Source organism: Scyliorhinus canicula, chromosome 13 (assembly GCF_902713615.1).
Source record: "Scyliorhinus canicula chromosome 13, sScyCan1.1, whole genome shotgun sequence".
NCBI classification, from domain to species: Eukaryota; Metazoa; Chordata; class Chondrichthyes; order Carcharhiniformes; family Scyliorhinidae; genus Scyliorhinus; species Scyliorhinus canicula.
In genome coordinates this window covers 30,680,007-30,702,003 of record NC_052158.1, presented here as the reverse complement: position 1 = coordinate 30,702,003, position 21,997 = coordinate 30,680,007, and the positions used below count along the sequence as shown (strand labels likewise).

The window sequence follows — 21,997 nt, the reverse complement described above, 5'->3', positions numbered from 1 at the left end:
TATGGAAGCGGGCTACCCGGAGGTGATGGAGACACTAGAGAGCGCCCGGGACATTCAGAGGGAGATGTCAGTGACACTCCAGCAGGCCCATAGCTGATTGGAGGAGTCCCAGAGGCTACGGGCGCAGAAGGTGTCGCGGGCAATGCGTGGCACCGAGGCCAACGCTGCTAGGGTGGCGACCGCAGAGGAGAGCCTGGTGCATGATGTCGGCACCATTATTGAAGGTGTTAAAGCGTGGCACAACCAGTGATAGCCATGGCTGAGGGTCTCGTCAGAATGTCCGACATGCTGGGGAACGTGACTCAGTACCAGGCTGACTTTGATAAAGTGCTGCGGGACATGTCCCGCTCTCAGATGGGAATGGCCAAGGCATTTCAGAGCTTGGTCCAGTTGCAGTTGGGCATTGCCGAGGCGCAGCAAAGCATGTCCCAGCCACTGAGAAGCATCGCAGAGGACCTTGACCCAATGGTGCAGACATTGGGGAGCCTCTAGGGCTGGCAGAGCCAGATGATGCGGGGGCAGCCGAGGTTTGAACCAGCCATCCCATCATTCCGATGTGAACCTCAGGGTCCTATGGGTACCGAGCAGCAGGAGAGGGTGCTGTACACTAACCCAGACCAGTCCCATGGAGTGGGGATGGTGGCCACCAGCTCCCCAGAGTCCACCCCTATGATGAGGCAGGGTCTTGAAGTCAGCACACCGGTTAGGGTGGCACGGCTGTGCATGTGCTGCCGACACGTGCGTCAGGCCCTCCGGCCCCCAAATGCCTCTGTCACTTTCTTTCACATTGAGGCCTGACCTCTGAACCATTGGCCCATCTCTCCAGACATCTTCCCCTCCCTGGGCACACTACCTGGAGGTGATGGGTGTGAGCGAGCACTCAGCAGACTGGCAGATGTCAGACTGGCATTGATTGAAGAGTACCAGCACAGCTCTGTAGGTTATCATCACCCCTCCCTGCCCTCGACAGTGACCTGCTGATGGTGCCGAGACAGTCCCAGCACTCTGGAGTGATGTGACTCAGACTCCGGGAGGCTGGGAAATGGGTGTCGGGTGTGGGTAAGGTATCGATGGCAGATCAGGCCATATCCTATGTGAATCAGGCGAGTGTGGGGGCCTCCATGGCCCTCTGGGCTTTCCGGACCCTCGCCGCAGCCGCCTGTCCTGCAGAATTGCTCCCCAGGATCGTCCTCCAGTCCTTGCTGGTCCAGCACCTCCTCATCATCCTTGTCCTCCTCCTCTTCCTTGGAGGTGGGCACATGTTCCTCATCCCCAATCTCCAGTGTGTTGCCCTACTGCTCTGCCAGGTTGTGGAAGACACAGCAGATCACCACTAACCGGGTGACTCTCTGGGTGCTGTATTACAGGGCACCACGGGAGTGATCGAGGCAACAGAACCGCATTTTGAGCAGTCCAATGCACCACTCAATGACAGCCCGGGTGGCCACATGGGCCTCGTTGTATCGGGTCTCCACTTCGGTCTGTGGCCTGCGTACCTGTATCATTAGTCAGCTCCTCAGTGGGTACCCCTTATCCCACAGGAGCCGGCCACCCGTCCTGGGGTGCTCCTCAAAGTGGCCAGGGATGTCTGACTGCCCAGGATGCAGCTGTCAGGCACACTCCTTGGGAAGAGTGTACACATGTGCATGACCTGTGTATGGTGGTCACACACTAGCTGAATGCTCAGGGAGTGGAACCCCTTCCTAGGCGCTCCTAGATGGCCCGGTGGGCGCAAGGTGACGTGCGTGCTTTCCATCAGCCCCTGGAACTGGAGCATCCCAGCTGTGGCGGAGAATCCTGCTGCCCGTTAATCCTGTTGGGCTTGGTCTATGTCAAAGTTGATATAGTTGTCCGCCCGGGCAAACAGGGCATCTGTGACTGGTCGGATGCACCTGAAAAATGAAGATCGCTTATTGTCACGAGTAGGCTTCGATGAAGTTACTGTGAAAAGCCCCTAGTCGCCTCATTCCGGCGCCTGTCCGGGGAGGCTGGTACGGGAATCGAACCGTGCTGCTGGCCTGCTTTAAAAGCCAGCGATTTAGCCGAGTGAGCTAAACCAGCCCCTAGTGAGCTAAACCAGCCCCTGTGGGTGTGGCCTGTGTAATGCCACACAGGTCCCCACTTGAGCCCTGGAATGAAGCCTCCCGCAGTGTTTCGGCACATTGTCCAGGCACTCGAGTAAGAGCGCAACGAGGCCAGAGAATTGTGCCCCAAGTGTGGGCTCCACTGGTGAGAAACTCCCCAGGGTCAAAAAAGGGAAAGTGTCATTGGATAGCAGGGAACATGCCGGCGAAGCCAGCAGGAACCACCCTGAAAAACCCGGGGATAATCACACAGTGCTGTTAGGGGGTAATCCCACAGTGCTGTTAGGGGGTAATCGCACAGCGCTGTTAGGGGTAATCGCACAGTGCAGTTAGGGGGTAATCGCACAGTGCTGTTAGGGGTAATCCCACAGTGCTGTTAGGGGGTAATCGCACAGCGCTGTTAGGGGGTAATCACACAGTGCTGTTAGGGGGTAATCACACAGTGCTGTTAGGGGGTAATCGCACAGTGCTGTTAGGGGGTAATCGCACAGTGCTGTTAGGGGTAATCGCACAGTGCAGTTAGGGGGTAATCGCACAGCGCTGTTAGGGGTAATCGCACAGTACAGTTAGGGGGTAATCGCACAGTGCATTAGGGGGTAATCACACAGTGCTGTTAGGGGTAATCGCACAGTGCTGTTAGGGGGTAATCCCACAGCGCTGTTAGGGGTAATCGCACAGTGCTGTTAGGGGTAATCGCACAGTATAGTTAGGGGGTAATCGCACAGTGCTGTTAGGGGTAAACGCACAGCGCTGTTAGGGGGTAATCGCACAGCGCTGTTAGGGGTAATCACACAGTGCTGTTAGGGGTAAACGCACAGCGCTGTTAGGGGGTAATCCCACAGTGCTGTTAGGGGGTAATCACACAGTGCTGTTGGGGGTAATCCCACAGTGCTGTTAGGGGGTAATCGCACAGTGCTGTTAGGGGGTAATCCCACAGTGCTGTTATGGGGTAATCCCACAGTGCTGTTAGGGGGTAATCGCACAGTGCTGTTTGGGGGTAATCCCACAGTGCTGTTAGGGTGTAATCCCACAGTGCTGTTAGGGGGTAATCGCACAGTGCTGTTGGGGGTAATCGCACAGTGCGTTAGGGGGTAATCACACAGTGCTGTTAGGGGTAATCGCACAGTGCGTTAGGGGGTAATCGCACAGTGCTGTTAGGGGGTAATCGCACAGTGCTGTTAGGGGGTAATCCCACAGTGCTGTTAGGGGGTAATCACACAGTGCTGTTAGGGGGTAATCGCACAGTGCTGTTAGGGGGTAATCCCACAGTGCTGTTTGGGGGTAATCCCACAGTGCTGTTAGGGGGTAATCGCACAGTGCTGTTTGGGGGTAATCCCACAGTGCGTTAGGGGGTAATCACACAGTGCTGTTAGGGGGTAATCGCACAGTGCTGTTAGGGCATAATCGCACAGTGCTGTTTGGGGGTAATCCCACAGTGCTGTTAGGGGGTAATCCCACAGTGCTGTTAGGGGGTAATCGCACAGTGCTGTTAGGGGGTAATCGCACAGCACTGTTAGGGGTAATCGCACAGTGCTGTTGGGGGTAATCACACAGTGCTGTTAGGGGGTAATCGCACAGTGCTGTTAGGGGGTAATCGCACAGCACTGTTAGGGGTAATCGCACAGTGCTGTTGGGGGTAATCACACAGTGCTGTTAGGGGGTAATCGCACAGTGCATTAGGGGGTAATCACACAGTGCTGTTAGGGGGTAATCACACAGTGCTGTTTGGGGGTAATCGCACAGTACAGTTAGGGGGTAATCGCACAGTGCTGTTAGGGGGTAATCACACAGTGCTGTTAGGGGGTAATCACACAGTGCTGTTGGGGGTAATCCCACAGTGCTGTTTGTGGGTAATCGCACAGTGCTGTTAGAGGGTAATCCCATAGTGCTGTTTGTGTGTAATCGCACAGTGCTGTTAGGGGGTAATCACACAGTGCTGTTGGGGGTAATCCCACAGTGCTGTTTGTGGGTAATCGCACAGTGCTGTTAGAGGGTAATCCCATAGTGCTGTTTGTGTGTAATCGCACAGTGCTGTTAGAGGGTAATCACACAGTGCTGTTGGGGGTAATCCCACAGTGCTGTTAGGGGGTAATCGCACAGTGCTGTTAGGGGGTAATCGCACAGTGCTGTTAGGGGGTAATCCCACAGTGCTGTTAGAGGGTAATCCCATAGTGCTGTTTGTGTGTAATCGCACAGTGCTGTTAGAGGGTAATCCCACAGTGCTGTTTGGGGGTAATCCCACAGTGCTGTTAGGGGTAATCCCACAGTGCTGTTAGGGGGTAATCCCACAGTGCTGTTTGGGGGTAATCCCACAGCGCTGTTAGGGGGTTATCCCACAGTGCTGTTTGGGGTGTAATCCCACAGCGCTATTTGGGGGGGGGTAATCCCACAGCGCTGTTAGGGGGTAATCCCACAGCGTTGTTGGGGAGTAATCCCACAGTGCTGTTGGGGGTAATCCCACAGTGCTGTTAGGGGGTAATCACACAGTGCTGTTAGGGGGTAATCCCACAGTGCTGTTAGGGGGTAATCGCACAGTGCTGTTTGGGGTGTAATCCCACAGCGCTATTTGGGGGGGGGTAATCCCACAGCGCTGTTAGGGGGTAATCCCACAGCGTTGTTGGGGAGTAATCCCACAGTGCTGTTGGGGGTAATCCCACAGTGCTGTTAGGGGGTAATCCCACAGCGTTGTTGGGGGGTAATCCCACAGTGCTGTTGGGGGTAATCCCACAGTGCTGTTGGGGGTAATCCCACAGTCCTGTTGGGGGTAATCACACAGTGCTGTTGGGGGTAATCCCACAGTGCTGTTAGGGGGTAATCACACAGTGCTGTTAGGGGGTAATTGCACAGTGCGTTAGGGGGTAATGACACAGTGCTGTTAGGGGGTAATCCCACAGTGCTGTTGGGGGTAATCCCACAGTGCTGTTGGGGGTAATCCCACAGTGCTGTTAGGGGGTAATCGCACAGTGCTGTTAGGGGGTAATCCCACAGTGTTGTTGGGGAGTAATTGCATCTTGTTAGAAGGTAATCCCACAGCACTGTTGGGGGGGGCAATCCCACAGTATTGTTAGGAGAGTAATCCCATATTGGATTAATCCCACTGAGCTATTAGGGAGAGATTCCAGGGTTTGAAGTAACGTCCGATATATTTCCAAGTCAGACCTGTGAATCGGAGCTGCGAATTGTTTAGGGAGAAACTGGGTGTGGAATGTTACCCCTGTGCATCCACTGCACTGGTTTTACTGGGCGGCGAAATCAACGGCTTTGCGGTGTCAAAGGATATTCCAGTGAAAAACAAAATAACAGGACGTACCGCTTGCTGGGACTTTACAATCGCTGCCAGCCAACTTCTCATTCTGCAACAGGAGATCGTCAACCCGACGTTCCAGCTCCGAGCCCCTCCATTCCTGTTTTATATAAAGTGCCAGGCGTTTCAGGCAACCTTGATCAAGCCCATGAAAATCTTCGGAATACTGTTCCAGCCAGGTGGAAAAAACAGAGGAGGCCGCACTGGAACATAAAGGCAGGGCATTTAGAAGACAGCTCACAGTGTGCCTATTACTCAAAGGTATGCAGAATATCCATCCCAAAGGAGTTACGAGCACTCCGTTAATAGTGATGAGTCACATTTACCCAAGCAAACAAAACGCTACACTCGAGTGGAAGGGAGACTTTAGACGGGTGGCTGTAACTTACATGAAACGCACAGTGGTTTTAAGAAAACACTTGGTTTATGCAGAGCCTCTCCAGACAAGACATTGCAAACCACTTGATAACCAATTTAAAGGATATGACATTTGTGGGATGTGGGCATCGCTGGCTGGGCCAGTGTTCATTGCCCATCCCAAATTGCCTCTTGACATGGTGGTGGTGAGCCATCTTCTTGAATTGCTACAGTCCACATGGTGCAGGTGCACCCACTGTGCTGTCAGGGAGAGAGTTCCAGAATTAAGTTAAGTGCTTTTGATGGATCCTGTTGCAAAATAGGAAATGCGACAGCCAAGTTATGGACATCCAGCTCCCGCAAACAGCAATGAAGTAAGTGACAAGGGGACGTGTTTTAGTGATGTGGATTGAGGCATTACATTCCAGGAAGCCAGCTACTGAGGGACAGTGCCGGGGTCAATCATCATTCAGTCAAACGTCTATTTACAGAGTGAAAACGTTGCAAGCATGCGTCTCCAACTCCAGTTACCTATTTTGGGTTAAAACCAAATAAACCAAGTCAAATGGACTTCGGGACAGATTAAAGGGGCAGCCCCTTAAAAGGGGTACGACCTGAAACAAGAGCAAATCACAAATGAAACTTTAAAAAATCAAACCAAAATGTGATTAAGGGGATCGATCAGGCCCAGTCCTTGCGGTGGCCCACCGGACACAGAAGCCTCAACGGTGCCAGTGCACCGTTCCCTTGTGAGGGACAGCTGGCTGCAAATGTGGCTTGGTAGAGGAGCAAATCCAACGTCTCTCTCAGTCTCCTGCGCCTGGACCTGTTGATGGCAAGTTTGGCCAGGCCCTGGAGTAGGGTCACGAGGAGCTCCTCCTCCTTCCCTGCCCCTCTTCGCACCTGGTGTCCATAGATCAGGAGCGTGGGGCTGAAGTGCAAAGTAAACAGTAATAAAACGCTTTTTAAGAAACTGAAAAGGGTGCGCAGTCCTACATACACATGGGCCACTGGCTCCTCAAGGCTTCAAAAGAGGCAGGCTCAAACTGCAGTTTCAGTGAGAACCTCTTTACGTCCGCTCAAGTGAAGCCCCAATTAAAGCCCTCCATCTGCACATCAACCCATGATGTACAATTAAGAGGAGAGAAACATTCTGGCCAGGACGCCAGTATTAATGTCCCCGCTCTTCTTGTTAACTGTGCAGTGGAATCTTTAACATCTGGATTAGGAGCAGGAGTTAAGCCATCCGGCCCTTCGAGCCAATTCCGACATTCAAAAAGATCATGGCTGATATGATTCAAAACTCAACCCCACATTCCTGCCTACTTTTTAAAAATACTTTATCAGAGTCACAAAGCCAGAACTCAGAGTGTGGACAGGGGCAAATCCCTAATCCAGCTGCTTGCCTGCTCTAAAAAACAATTCACATTGAATCCATTTCATGGTCCCCACAAGAGAGACATACCGGATCGGCATTACACCTGACTTCATGCTCATCTTAGCCAAAAGGATAACCTTTCACCGCCCCACCCCACTTGTTAATTAAGGATCTATCTAACTCAGCCGTTAAAATATTCAAAGACTCTGCTTCCACTGCCTTTTGAGGAAGAGAGTTCCAGAGATTCCTGATCCTCTGAGAGAAAAATAAATTCTCATCTCCGTTTTAAATGAGCAACCCATTATTTTTAAACAGTAACCCCTAGTTTAGGAATCTTTATATAAAAAAAATTAGAGTAGTCGGTTATTTTTTTCCAATTAAGGGGCAATTTAGTGTGGCCAATCCACCTACCCTGCACATCTTTGGGTTGTGGGGGTGAGACCCGCAGACACGGGGAGAATGTGCAAACTCCATATGGACAGTGACCCAGGCCAGGATCGAACCCTGGTGCCGTGAGGCAGCAGTGCTAAACACAGTGCCACCATGCTGCCCTTAGTTCTCGATTCTCCCAAAAGAGAAAACATCCTTACCAGACCCACCCTGTCAATACTCTTACATTTTTTGATCAAGTCGCGTCTTTCGCTTATTAACTCCAGTGGATACAAACGTAACCTCTCCACCCTTTCCTCATAGGACAACTCACAAAAAAGGACACCAATACTGTCCGCGATGCTTCAGATGCGGTCTCACCAATGCCCTGTACAACTGAAGCATAACCTCCATACCTTGTAATCAATTCCCCTCACAATAAACAATAACATTCTACTCGCTTTCCTAATTACTTGCTGAACCTAGCATACCAGCCTTTTGTAATTCATGCGTTAGGACGCCCAGATCCATCTGCACCTCCGAGCTCTGCAATCTTCCACCAAACAAGCTGCTTTTTCTAAGTTCTCACTACATCCATCGGAAATGGCAGAATGGCCCCCAGGTTAACATCTCAACTGAAAATAACAAATGGCATCACCCGGCAGTGCAGCATTCCTTTAGTACCACACTGGGAGTGTCAACCTAGATAATTACTCCCAGGTCCTTTGAGCACAAAATCCTCTTATTTGGCAGTGAGAGTGCTGCCTACTGAGCCACGGCTGCAGCTCTGCGGGGCAGTACTGTAGCATAGTGGTTAGCACAATTGCTTTGCAGCTACAGGGTCCCAGGTTAGATTCCCGGCTTGGGTCACTGTCTGTGGGAGTCTGCCCATTCTCCCCGTGTGCGCGTGGATTTCCACCGGGTGCTCCGGTTTCCTTCCACAGTCCAAAGATGTGCAGGTTCGGTGGATTAGCCATGATAAATTGCCCTTAGTGTCCAAAATTGCCCTGACTGTTGTGTGGGGTTATTGGGTTATGGGGATAGGATGGAGGTGTGGGCTTGGGTGGGGTGCTCTTTCCAAGAGCCGATGCAGACCCGATGGGCCGAATAGCCCATCATAGCCCTATGATTCTATAATTCTTTGTTGGCTGGAAGCACTTTGGGACAAAAGGCTGGGGCGAAATTCCACTATGTAAGTGCAAGTCTCTCTTTCATGACCGGTTTGTGTTCACTGATGTCCTGTCATCTCGAACTTTTCTTTCAGAGTTTAGGAACTGGAATGATTCTGTCTTGTTCGGAGGCTCCGGACACGTGTGGGTCAATGATAATGCATCCCATAAGAAACAAAAGAGCAAGTGAAAGGCTGGTGCAAAAACTTACTTTCGAAGGCTGTCCCAGTTATTTGGCGAACAGCAATCTGTGTTCTCCCCGATTTCTTTCTTCAATTGGTCCAACCTGCAATGACACAAGCATGGATGTCTCAAACAATTTAGCAATTAGTTACCAATACCAAACGGAACTCACATTGATATAACACTTTGAAAGCTCTCAATGTGCCGCACAAGAGTATTATGAAACAAAGTGTGAAACTGAGCCCAAATAGGGAGAGGGGCAAACGATTGGTGATAGAGTTAGGTTTTGATGGCCACCTTGAAAGGAGAAGAATGAACTAGAGGGGCAAAGAGAATTTGGGAGGGGGGAGGGGTAGTGCGTGGAATTCCAGAATTTGGGCCCAGGCAACTGAAGGTATGGCCAGCTTTGGTGGAGCATTTAAAATTGGCATTGGACCAAAGGTCAGAGTGCACAGTGGGCTGTTGAAGTTGGAGCAGATTGGGAGGGGGCAAGGCCATGAGATTTGAAAACAAGGAGCAGTAAATGGTCCATTCAGGCGCATGCAGTGGGAGAGTGGTAATCCGGAGACCAAAGGGTAATGCTCTAGCGACACAGGTTCCAATCCCACCATGGCAGCCAGTGGAATTTAAATTCAATAAAAGTGTAACGATGGCGAAAAAGCTATTGCCGATTGCCGAAATGGTCTTTTGGGAGTGAAATCGGCCACCCTTACCTGGTCTGGCCTATATCTAACTTCAGTCTGACTTCAGTGTGGTTGACTCCCAGTCGATGGGAGCCCATGTACATCAGTAAGCACATGGCCGAACAGGAGCTGGTGCAAGTTAAGACATGGGCAGCGTTACGGATGTTCTTGGCTTGACGTGGAGGGAAAAACCATGCTGGATTGAGCTGTGAATTACCTGGTGAGAGGGTCAACAGTGGTAGGTTTTATGATTTGTCTGAAAGGAGAGAAAGGTGGCTGACAGGTGGAGGAGAGGTGTTGGGAGCTTGAACGTCTGAAGGCTCCACCAGCAATGGTGGGATGATTGAAGAAGGAGATTGCAGAGATAGTGCGAGGCCACGGAGGAATTTGAAAAGTAGGCTGAGAATTTTGAAATCTAGACCCAGTTTGAACAGGAGCTAATGTCTCCCAGTGAGTGCCAGGGTGAGAGTACCAGGCTCCCATCCATCAGCAGTATCGGGTATGGGCATTGAAGTCGCACCTGTACCAGTGAAGCATCACCATTTGGGCCATCACTAATTTCTCTTTGCTGGAGCATTTCAGAGGGCAGCTAAGAGCAAACCACATTGCTGTGGGTCTGGAGTCACATGCAGGTCAGACAGGTAAGGATGGCAGATTTCCTTTCCCAGAGGAACATTAGTGAACCAGATGGTTTCATGATCATTAAGAGACCTTTAACTCCAGATTTCTATTGGACTCAAATTTTGCCATCTGCTGTGGTGGGATTCGAACCCAAGTCCCCAGAGCACTACCCTGGGCCTCTGGATTACTAGTTCAATGACAATACCAATATGCCACCACATCCACCTCTAAGGACCAAAATCAGATGGGCACCAGTTTAAAGACACAGAATATTGTGTGAAAACCAGGTGCACCCAACTATGACTTGAATTGAAGAATTATATAGATTACATAGAATCTGCAGCACAGCCACAACCCCATCAGACCAAGCAATTGTGTCACAATTTCTGCTCAACTCCATCCTCCCATCTTTTCACATTTAAATTGGCCAGCACAGTGCTCTCATTTCCTTCTCCATCATGCGCTCATCTAGCTTCCGATGAAATGCATCTGTACAATTCACCCCAACCATTTCCTTGCGGTCCCGAGTTCCACATTCTCAGTACTCTCTGGGTAATGACATTTCTTCTGAATGCCCAGTCGGTTTTCTTCGTGACTATCTTATATTGGGGGGCCTCCAGTTTTGTGCGCTCCCCACATCTCCCACACCCCTCCCCCACAACTGGCAACATTCTCCCTGTATCCACTCTGTCAAAGCCTTTCTTACTTTTTAACAATGTCTATTAGGTCCCCCCCCCCCCCAACAACCGCGAGAAAAGAGAGCGGCTATCTGAACCTAAGTATAATGTCGCAGTTCTGCTATTGTGCCTGCATGTCTTATTTTTGAACATCCTCTTCGAGTGCCTCTGTGTGCTTTTTAACGATTTGGTTACTGGGTCTGCACACGGTGCTCCCTGATGTGGTCTAACCAAGATTCTGCACAGGTTTAACGTAACATCTCCATTTTTCAATTGTATCCCTCGCGAAATAAAGACCTGATTGCGGGGAGGAGGGGGATTTTCTGAGCCTTCCCACTGGCAGGATCGGAAGGTGATGCTCCTGCTGTGAGTTCCTTAGTGGAGAGATGAGGCAGCCAATGGTGAGATGCCTCCACTACCGGAAAAAGCACCATGGGGGCGGGGGTAATGGAAAATCCTGCCCGTAGCGTATCAAAGTATTATCGCAAATTATGAATGAATGCGACTAGTTTTGATGTAGCCTGCAACACAGCATCATAACATGGGCATAACATCACTCGCAACATGCAACATCCCTGTTATTGAAAATCAAAACGAAAAACGCTTATTGTCACGAGTAGACTTCAACGAAGTTACTGTGAAAAGCCCCTAGTTGCCACATTCCGGCCCCTGTCCGGGGAGGCTGGTACGGGAATCGAACCGTGCTGCTGGCCTGCTTGGTCTGCTTTAAAAGCCAGCGATTTAGCCGAGTGAGCTAAACCACTATCAATACATAATCACACGTATTAAATCAAGAAGGAATAGAAAGAGGTCACTTAACCCCTTAAGCCAGTTCCATCATTTACTGGCTGATGTGGGATCTGAGCCCTTGCTAAACAAAAATCTATCAATCTCAAGACTTAAAAATTAAGATGTTCTCTCATCAGTTCTTTTCGTGGAAGTGTTCTGAATTTCTACCCCTATTTCAGCACTGACGTGTTTCCTCTGTAAATATTGCTGCAGCCCCAGAGGACCATAGGTGCTTTCCACTTTCAGAGAGAGCTGACTGGTGGTGATTTAAACTGAGGGTCATCACACCTCAGGTGAAGGGCAAGGTTGAGAAGTTGGGATTTAAAAAAATATATAAATTTAGGGTATCCAATTGTTTTTTTTTTCCCAATTAAGGGGCATTTTAGCGTGACCAACCTACTCACGCAGACACAGGGTGAATGTGCAAACTCCACAGGGATAGTGACCCGGGGCTGGGATCGAACCCGGGTCTTCAGCGCAGTGGTGAGGCAGCAGTGCTAACCACTGCATTACTGTGCCGGCGAGAAGGTGGGCTCTTCATGAATAACCTCAACCAGTCTGGGAATTGAACCGGCGTATCATGAACCAGCCATCCAGCCAGCTGAGCGAAGCGACCCATGTGTTTCCTAACCTCACTCCTGAAAGGTGTGACTTTCAAATTTAGGCTATATTCCTCCTTTAGCGCTCGAGTCCCCAAACAATTGAAGCAGTTATCTCTAACTAACCTCTCAGTTTCCTCTTGCTATCTTGAGAATTTTGATGTAATTACTCTTTAACGTCCTAAGTTCAAGGGAATACAACTATAGCATCAATCTCTACCACTTGCAGGCCCATCCTCAGTTATTGAACTACAGTATGCAGATTATACTTGCATCTACACATTTTTGAGAGGTCAAACTCCAAGCCATAGCCAGCACCTTTACCTAGGTGTGAGAAAGCCTGGGCCTTACACTAAACATCCATAAGACTAAGGTCCTCCACCAAGATGCCGCAATCACACAGCACTGCACTTGACCAAAATCCACGATGAGGCCTTGGACCACGTGGATTACGTTCTAAACACTGGGAGCCGACTTTCAACAAGGGCAGACATCGATGATGAGGTTCAGCATCGCCTTCAGTGTGCCGTGCAGCATTCGGCCGCCTGAGGAAGAAAGTGTTTGAAGACCAGAACCTCAGCCCCAAGCTCATGGTCCACAGAGCAGTAGTGATACCGCCGCCCATATATGGCTCAGAGTTGTGGTCTATGTACAGCAGGCACCTCAAAACCCTGGCAAAGTATCACCAGAGCTGCCTCCGCAATCCCCTGCAAATTCATTGGCAGGATAGGCGCACCAGCGTCAGTGTTCTTGCTCAGGCCAATATCGCCAGCATCAAAACACCAACCACACTGGTTCAACTCCGCATGCCTGGTACGAGACTCCCAAATCATGCGCTCTAGAACATAGAACATAGAACAGTACAGCACAGAACAGGCCCTTCGGCCCTCAATGTTGTGCCGAGCCACGATCACCCTACTCAAACCCACATATCCACCCTATACCCGTAACCCAACAACACCCCCCTTAACCTTACTTTTATTAGGACACTACGGGCAATTTAGCATGGCCAATCCACCTAACCCGCACATCTTTGGACTGTGGGAGGAAACCGGAGCACCCGGAGGAAACCCACGCACACAGGGGGAGGACGTGCAGACTCCACACAGACAGTGACCCAGCCGGGAATCGAACCTGGGACCCTGGAGCTGTGAAGCATTTATGCTAACCACCATGCTACCCTGCTGCCCCTACTCGGAGCTTGACACGACAAGCGAAGCTCGGAAGGACAGAGAAAACGCTTCAAGGACACCCTCAAAACCTCCTTGAAAATTGCAACTTCCTCTTCGACATCTAGCCCAAGACCGCCTGGAGCGAAGGAAAAGCATTCGGGAAGGAGGTGACACCTTGGATCGGAATTTCACCTTTTTTCCTCCCCTTCCCCATTGGCCAACAGCGGGACCAAACAATCCTACCAGTGGAAACAACCAGAAAATCCCACCCCTCGAGTTTCAATGCTGAGAGAGCAAGTGGAAGCCAAACATCGAGAACGAAAGGAGCACGTGCCAACCCAGGTCAGCCCAGCCATCTAGCACTGTGCTAAACAGCTGGCTTGTAATGAAGAACAAGGCCAGCAAAGCGGGTTCAAATCCGGTACCAGCCTCCCCGTTAAGCGCCGGAATGTGGCGACTCGGGGCTTTTCACAGTAACTTCACTGGAGCCTACTTGTGATAATAAGCGATTATTATTATTACCTGCTCCTCCAGCCTCCATCTGCCCTGCCTGTGTCAGAGAGTGCAGGTCGCCAATGTCAACATATTAGCAGTGCATGCTGGGACAATTACATTGTTTTGCTAATTGCCTTACTGAAGGCAAATAATGGTTATTGGCACAACCTCCTAAAGAGTATAAACAGACGCAGCCCGAACAGCTGCTGTGGGGAACCCACACGGAGTTTGATCTCCACTGAGCTGGATGTAGAATAAACTTGCTGAAGGATAAAAGATAAACTGCTGAGTTTTCCCTCCATCATACAAGAACATTTGAGATTAACAGCACATTGGACTCCTCAGTCACCTGAGAGCTCAGTTTCCGTGAGGAAGCCAAGTCATCCTCGACTCAGAGGGACTGCCTAAGAAGAACTACTTTGTGCAATCTCTCCTTATAATTTAAACCTTGGAACTCCAGGTATACATCCTTGAATAAACATTATTGGCAGAGTTGCACAATCGCTGTAATTGAGGTGATATGACTGGCACAAATGCAACAGTTAGCAAGCCAATTACAATGTTGCTGTTGGTGGTTCAAAGCTACTGTGATGAATGCTATGGTATTGATACTATTGCTGTGTGATGCCATTGTTTGTTCAGTCATATTTTCAGGATTGAGATACCAATGTAACCAATGTGGACGGAATGTCACTGGAATGAATGGAATGGAATGGTTCATGATGGTGCTGATGTGACATCAATGATGGTGAGCTAATGGTGGGGATAAGATTAAACACCAGTAACCTTGATGTAACAACAATGGTGTCAACACAACGTAAGTGCCCGTACTGCCTTGCTACTGCATTTATTTTCCAAGGCAATACAATAAATAATTGCCACATTATAATTGCCAAAAGTAAAGCTAGATGTCAGATGAGGAAGCTACTACAGAACAGATTCTACTCATCACAGAATTGCTACGGGACAGAAGGAGTCCATTTGGCCCATCGTGTCTGCACCGGCTCTCCAAACAAGCATCATGACTTTGTGCCATTCTCCTGCTTTTTACCCCCGAACCTCTGCACATTACTTATTACAAGTAATCATTGAATGCCTTCTCGAATGCCTCGACTGAACCTGCCTCCACCACACTTCCAGGCAGTGCATTCCAAACCCCAACCAACTTCCTGTGTGAAAAAGCTTTTCCTCATCACATTTGCTTCTTTTTTCAAATCACTTTAAATCGGTACCCTCGCCTTCTTCATCCTCTTAAGAGCGGCAACAGTTTCTCCCTATCTACTCTGTCCAGTCCCCTCATGATTTTGAACATCTCCATTAAGTCTCTTCTGAGCCTTCTTCTCTCCAAGGAGAACAGACCCAGCCTCTCCAATCCATCCTCATCTATTCTTGAAAACGTCTTCACTCTCTTCGATACATTCCCGTCCTTCCTCAAGTGTGGAGCCCAGAATTGTGCACAATACTCCAGCTGAGGTCTAACTAGTGTCTTGACCTTGAACGCTCTGTCTGAAGATGTACTGGAATGTTGGAACACAATTGAAATAAATATTTGAAAAGAGAAAATGTACAGGAGAATATATGGGGAAAGGGTCAGTGGGAGTTTGGGGGAGGTGCTGGTGGCGGGAGTGTGGCAAGTGCATGGGATTAATTGGCTAGCTCTTTCAAAGTCAGAAAGTGCATGATGGGCTGAATGGCCTTCTATTTCGCTGCAAATTATGCGTTGAAGGTTCCAGCCTTGCTACAAATCTTTTTAAAAATAAATTTAGAGTGCCCAATTCATTTTTTTCCAATTAAGGGACAATTTAGCGTGGCCAATCCACCTAGCCTGCACATCTTTGGGTTGTGGGGGGTGAAATCCACACAAACACGGGGAGAATGTGCAAACTCCACAAGGGCAGTAACCCAGAGCCGGGAACGAACCTGGGACCTCAGCGCCGTGAGGCAGCAGTGCTAACCACTGTGCCACCGTCCTGTCCTGCTCTGCTACAAATCTAAGCTCCCACTCCATTACCGTATCAGGGGAGTGCTGCACTGTTGGAGCGGTCGCTTCTTGAGCAATATGTTACAGTGAAGCCCTTGCAGGTTGATGTAAAAGATCCCTCAATGAGATTTTGAAGATCAAGGAAGGTAATTCCCGGGGCCCCGGCAATTTCTTCCCTCAATACTGAAAGTCACTAAACCCAGACATCTTAAAGGCAAGACTTATTCTCTACTTTATGAGTCTATGATAGTTGCCTACCTGTCGAGCAGTAGTTCCAGAACCTCCTGGGTGGTGGTGAAGGCTCGGTAGGTGGCAAGGAAGACTGAAACGTAGGGGGAATCGCCACAATCGAGGGCGTCTAGGAGGTGGTGCACAATCTTCTCGAGCGTTCCAACCTTGATCGAGCGGATTTTAACTGTTTCGCACGTGGTGCCAACCTGGTCGTTTTCCATCTGCAGGGCATAAACCACAGTGGTGAGTGAGAGGCTAAATCAGAAAGGGCATGAATGGACGAGGCTTGGGGTGAACACCGTGGGGGGTCAATGTACTGCCTTTGGGGCGCCGACGCCATGCAGGAATGAGAGAATACCGCACAATATCTTTTATAGTTTTTTTTTGTTTTTATAAATTTAGATTACCCAATTATTTTTTCCAATTAAGGGGCAATTTAGCGTGGCCAATCCACCTACTCTGCTCATTTTTGGGTTGTGGGGGCAAAACCCACGCAGACACGGGGAGAATGTGCAAACTCCACACAGACAGTGACCTAGAGCCGGGATCGATCCTGGGACCTCAGCGCTGTGAGGCAGTTGTGCTAACCACTAGGCCACCGTGCTGCCCTGTACCGCACAATATCAAGAGGTGCTGTTTTTTTTAGGGCAAATCAAGTCCAGTATCATTTTTAAAAATTTAGAGAACCTAATTTTTTTTTCAATTAAGGAGCAATTTAGCGTGGCCAATCTACCTAACCTGCATATCTTTGGGGTGTGGGGGTGAAACCCACTCAGACATGGGGAGAATGTGCAAACTCCACATGGACAGACAAGTCCAGTACTGAAGGTCTGCACTGCCGTGATCACTGGAATGTAAGCATAACCCCAGCATGACAAGTGCTCTCTCCAGGGGGCCCTGTTCGTGAGGCAGAGGCCTGGAGTCCCAGCAAGCCGGAGGTGAGTGGTCAGATGGGCAGAACAGCGGCAAATGGAATTTAACCCTGAAATGTGTGAGGTAATGCATTTTTGGAGGTCTAATATGACAAAGGAATACAAAATGAACGGTGGGACATTGGAAATATAGAGAGGACCAGGGGGACCTCGGGGTGCATGTCCAAAGATCCCTGAAGACAGGACAGGTAGATAAGGTTGTTAAAAGGGCAAGTGGGATAAAGAGCAGGGAGGTTATGATGAAGCTGTATAAAACATGTTTTATATCCTTGGAACTCTTTTGACGATTAGTTATCAAAGTATTTTCTTTTTTAAAAAAAACAGATTTGGAGTGCCCCATTATTTTTTCCAATTACGGGGCAATTTAGCATGGCCAATCCACCTACCCTGCACATCCTTTTGGGTTGTGGGGGTGAGACCCATGCAGATATGGGGAGAATGTGCCAACTCTACACAGATAGTGACCCGAGGCCTGGATCAAACCCGAGTCCTCGGCGCCGTGAGGCAGCAGTGCTAACACTGCACCACCACGCTGCAATTTTCAAAGTATTGAAGAATGTTTTTATTTCAAATTCTTTTATTGGGTTAGGCAAGGATTTTCTTTCATTCATTGAAGGGATGTGAGAGTCACTTGTTGGGCCAGCACTTACAGGCTTGCTAGACCATTTAAGAGTCAATCACGTTGCTGTTGGCAATGGATTTTGAGTCACATATCGGGCAGACCAAGTAATGATGGCCAATTTCCTTCTCTAAACAATAGTGAACCTGACAAGTTTTACGACATCAGAAGACTTTTAATTCCATATTCTTATTGAATTCAGATTTCACTGCCTGTTGTGGTGAGATTTGAAGACGGGTCCCCAGAGCATTTTCCCGGGCCCCTGGATTATTAGTCCATTGGCAATGCCGCAATGCCCACCCTCTCCTGAAATGTCACGGTTTGGGAAGAAATTGCTGTTCTCAACCTGGTTTGGAGCGCTGACTGGTTTGTCAAAATCGTCAAAGGCAGTAGACCTTGATCTCATTCGTCGCAGTATCCAGGAATGCCAACATACAAATTAGGCGTAGGCCTCAGCCCCGCGAGCCTGCTTTGCCATTCAATAAAATCAAGGCTGATCTGATTTTATTAAATAAAAACTTTTATTCCAAAAAATTTCAGATTATCACAGAGAAAACATTTCAATATAACGCAAACGATTTGATATTTTTAAACAAAATTGTAATAACCCTAAAACCCTCCTACCACCCATGACCCAACCCCCCCTCTTACTCCCCCCCCCCCCCCCCCCATCCCTCCCCCCCCCACCCCCAGGCGCAGTTCCTCCGCCCACAAGTCTCTGGTGATGAACATGTCTTTAAAGAAGATGATGAACGGCTTGATCCAGGAATTTAACCTTTCCTCCAATCCTCTAATGACATTTTTAATCTTTTCTAATCTCAGAAACTCTGCTAAGTCCCCCCAGTCAAGCCAAGGCCTGGCATCAACGACCTACATCCAAGCGGACCCATCCCCGAGCTACTTGCGAGGTGAAGTCCAGCCTTCCTCCCCTCCAGGAGTGTCGGCGAGTCCGACACCCCAAAGATTGCCACCAATGAGCAGGGCTTCAGCCTGATCCCCACGATCACCGATATAGTAGAGCAGGACTAGAACATGTGTGAATGGTTCGCCAGCCCTCTCAAACAATGTTCACACCTGTCCTCTACATCAGGGAAGAATCCACTCAGGCATGCTCTAGTCAAGTGCGCCCCATGAACTACTTCAAACTGTATCAGGTTCAGACTAGCTCAAGAAGAGGTGGAATTCACCCTGTGCAAAATCTCACTCCTCACCCCTCCCTCCAGCCCCAGGTCCAGTTCATCCTGCCACCCCCTTTACCTCCTCTAACGGTTCTATCCCTGTCTCGAACAACCACCCACATATATTGGATATATTCCCTTCCCCCATCACATCTCGAGATAGCATCCTGTCCATCATTGTAGGTCCCTGTAAACGAGGGAAGGAAGAAAGCGCCTTACGAACAAAGTTTTAAACCTTCACATACTGAAACGAACTCCCCCTTGGGCGTTGAAATTTCACCACTATCTCCTCCAGTCCCACAAACTTACACTCCACAAACAAATCCCTGAACCTCTCGACCCAGTCCATCGTCCAAATCTTATAGATTTCATCCATCCCGCATAGAACAAACCGATGGTTCACATAAATTGGTGACAGTAATGACATTGTTCCCAATTTAAAATGTTGCCTGAACTCTTAGAGACGCCACCGCCAGCAGGCTTGAGGAGAATCTGGACGGAGAGAACGGAAGAGAGGCCGTAACCAACGGCCTTAGACACCAATCTATACAGGGAGCCTTCTCCATCTGCCCCCTCAGCCCCAGCTCCTCCATCCATCCTTGTATTTGCTGCCCAGTAATGGAACGTCAGATTTGGTGGCACCAGCCCTCCCGATTGCCGCCCTCTCTGCAGGAAGGCTCTGAGAATCCTGGGAATCTTACCCACCCAGACAAGCGCTGAGATTACCTTATCGACCTGAACTAAAAAAGATTTAGGGAGGAAGACTGGGAGATGCTGGAACACAAATCAGAACATTCTGACCGTCTGCACAGTCCCAGCCAAGGACAACGGGAAGGCATCCCAACTCTTCATGTCACCCCCCCCCCCCCCCCCCCCCCCCCTCCCTCCCCCCCAACCAGACTGGACAGTTTCAACGTATGCAGCAATGCCCAGTCATGAGCCACCTGAATCCCTAAATACAGCGTCCTGGCCAATCTAAATGGCAACCTCCTCAAATCCACTTTCTTCCCCAGGGGATTCACCAGGAAGATCTCTCTCTTACTCACATTCAATTTGTACCCTGAGAAGAACCCAAATTTCCTCAACAGCTCCATTATCCTCCCCACCCCAGAGCGGATCTGAAATGTATAACAGCAGGTCATCTGTGCAAAGGGACACTCTGTGCTCCGTTCCACGCCACCCCCCCCCCCCCCCCCCCCCCCCCCAACGCTCTATATATCTCCCCCACTTGACGATCTAAGCACGATAGCCAATGGCTCAATTGCCAGCGCAAATAACAACGTGGATAGTGGGCATCCCTGCCTTGTGCCCCTATACAACCTGAGGTACTCTGAGCTCATTGTGTTGGTCTGGACACTAGCTTTGGGGGCTCTATACAGCAGTCACATCCAGGATAGAAATGTTGGCCCAAATCCAAATCGCCCCAAGGTCTTGAAAAGATACCTCCACTCCACTCGATCAAATGCCTTCCCTGCATCCATGGAGATGATTACCTATGGGAGCTTCCCCATTGGCCTTTGCATCGGCATTCAACAGTGAGATAGGCCAGTAAGACCCACACTCCATGGCATCCTTCCCTTCTATGGGGTGAAAGAGATTGATGCCTGCTCCAACGTGGCAAGCAGCACACTCCGAGCCAGAGATTCATTAAACGTTCCCAATAAGTGTGCTGCCATCAAGGTCGCAAACAGAATTCCACCAGGAAGCCATCCGGCACCGGTGCCTTCCCCGACTGCAGAAAACCAATACAGTCCGTAATATCTTCCAACTCCTGCGGTGCCTCCAACCCAGCCCCTCCTCTCCCTCTCCACTACCGGGAAGTCTAACTCATCCAAAAACTGCTCCATCTCCAAGCCATCCTCTGGAGGCTCAGATTTGTACAGCCCCCCAGTAGAAAGCCTCAAATGCCTCATTAATCTTATCTGGAGCAGTAGCCAGCCCTCTCCCCTCATCTTTAACCTGGGCTATCTCCCGTGCGGCTCTTTGCCCCTCAACTAGTGAGCCAATAACCGACTGGCCACCTCACCATACTCATAAAATGCCCTTTGCGAGCGACAAATTTGGCTCACCGCCTTCCCGATCAATTCAAGTTCGAACTCCATCTGTTGTCTCTTTCTCCTCGTTAACCACTCAGCTGTCGCCGGCGGAGTATTGCCAGTCCATCTCCAAAATGGAGTCAACCAACCTCTGCTTTTCGCCCTTCCAACGTTATCCCTATGGGCCTTGTACAAAATTATCTCCCCCCCCGCCCCTGACCACCACCGTCAACATTTCTCAGAACATGAAAGGAGAAGCCCCCATTCTTATTAAAACCTACATATTTCCCGATGGCCGAAACTACCCTTTCACAAAACCCCTTATCTGCAAGGGGCATCGTATCCAACCTCCAGGGGGGATGCTGGGCTCTGCTGATCTCCAGCCATATAGAACATAGAACATTACAGCGCAGTACAGGCCCTTCGGCCCACGATGTTGCGCCGTCCTGTGAAACCCCTCTAAAGTCCCTCTACACTATTCCCTTATGGTCCATATGCCTATCCAATGACCATTTGAATGCGTTTAGTGTTGGCGAGTCCACTACTGTTGCAGGCAGGGCATTCCACGCCCTTACTACTCTCTGAGTAAAGAACCTACCTCTGACATTTGTCCTATATCTATCTCCCCTCAATTTAAAGCTATGTCCCCTCGTGCTGGACATCACCATCCGAGGAAAAAGGCTCTCACTGTCCACCCTATCTAATCCTATCTATATCCATATAATGTGGGATGTGGTGCAATGTTACATTCGCTGAGTACCCAGCTCCCACCAACCTCGGAGTGACGATTTTCCCACTACAAAGCGACCAGGTGCACGTGCGAGAAGGAAAACTCACTCCCTCGAATATATAAACCTCCATGATCCACCCCTCTGTTCTCTGAACAGAGCCAGCTCCTTCGCCATCCTCTAAGTTACAAAAGATTTGGGACTTGGGTCCAATACACAATTGAAATCACCCCCAATAATCAACTGGTGCAAATCTAGCTCGGGGATGGCTGCCAACACCTTCTTAACAAAGTCCATGCCATCCCAATTCGGGCATATATCTTACTAAAACCACCAGAGCTCCTGCCAATGCCTCATTCACTATCATGTATTGCCGGCATCCCCCTCTCCCGGGTCCGTTAAAATGCTGGCT

The 21,997-nt window shown here is 49.5% G+C and overlaps 1 protein-coding gene across 5 annotated transcripts in view; it reads right to left on the bottom strand.

The window, feature by feature from the left end:
• LOC119976771 (ral guanine nucleotide dissociation stimulator-like) overlaps positions 1-21,997 on the bottom strand; it is a 182,477-nt gene that overhangs the window by 42,649 nt on the left and 117,831 nt on the right. For all 5 annotated transcript variants that reach the window (XM_038817525.1, XM_038817528.1, XM_038817527.1 and 2 more), the window contains 3 exons: positions 16,120-16,313; positions 8,873-8,947; positions 5,395-5,591 (listed from right to left, as the gene is read on the bottom strand). In XM_038817525.1, coding sequence (XP_038673453.1) covers positions 5,395-5,591; positions 8,873-8,947; positions 16,120-16,313 — 466 coding nt within the window. The remainder of the gene's footprint in view (positions 1-5,394; positions 5,592-8,872; positions 8,948-16,119; positions 16,314-21,997) is intronic.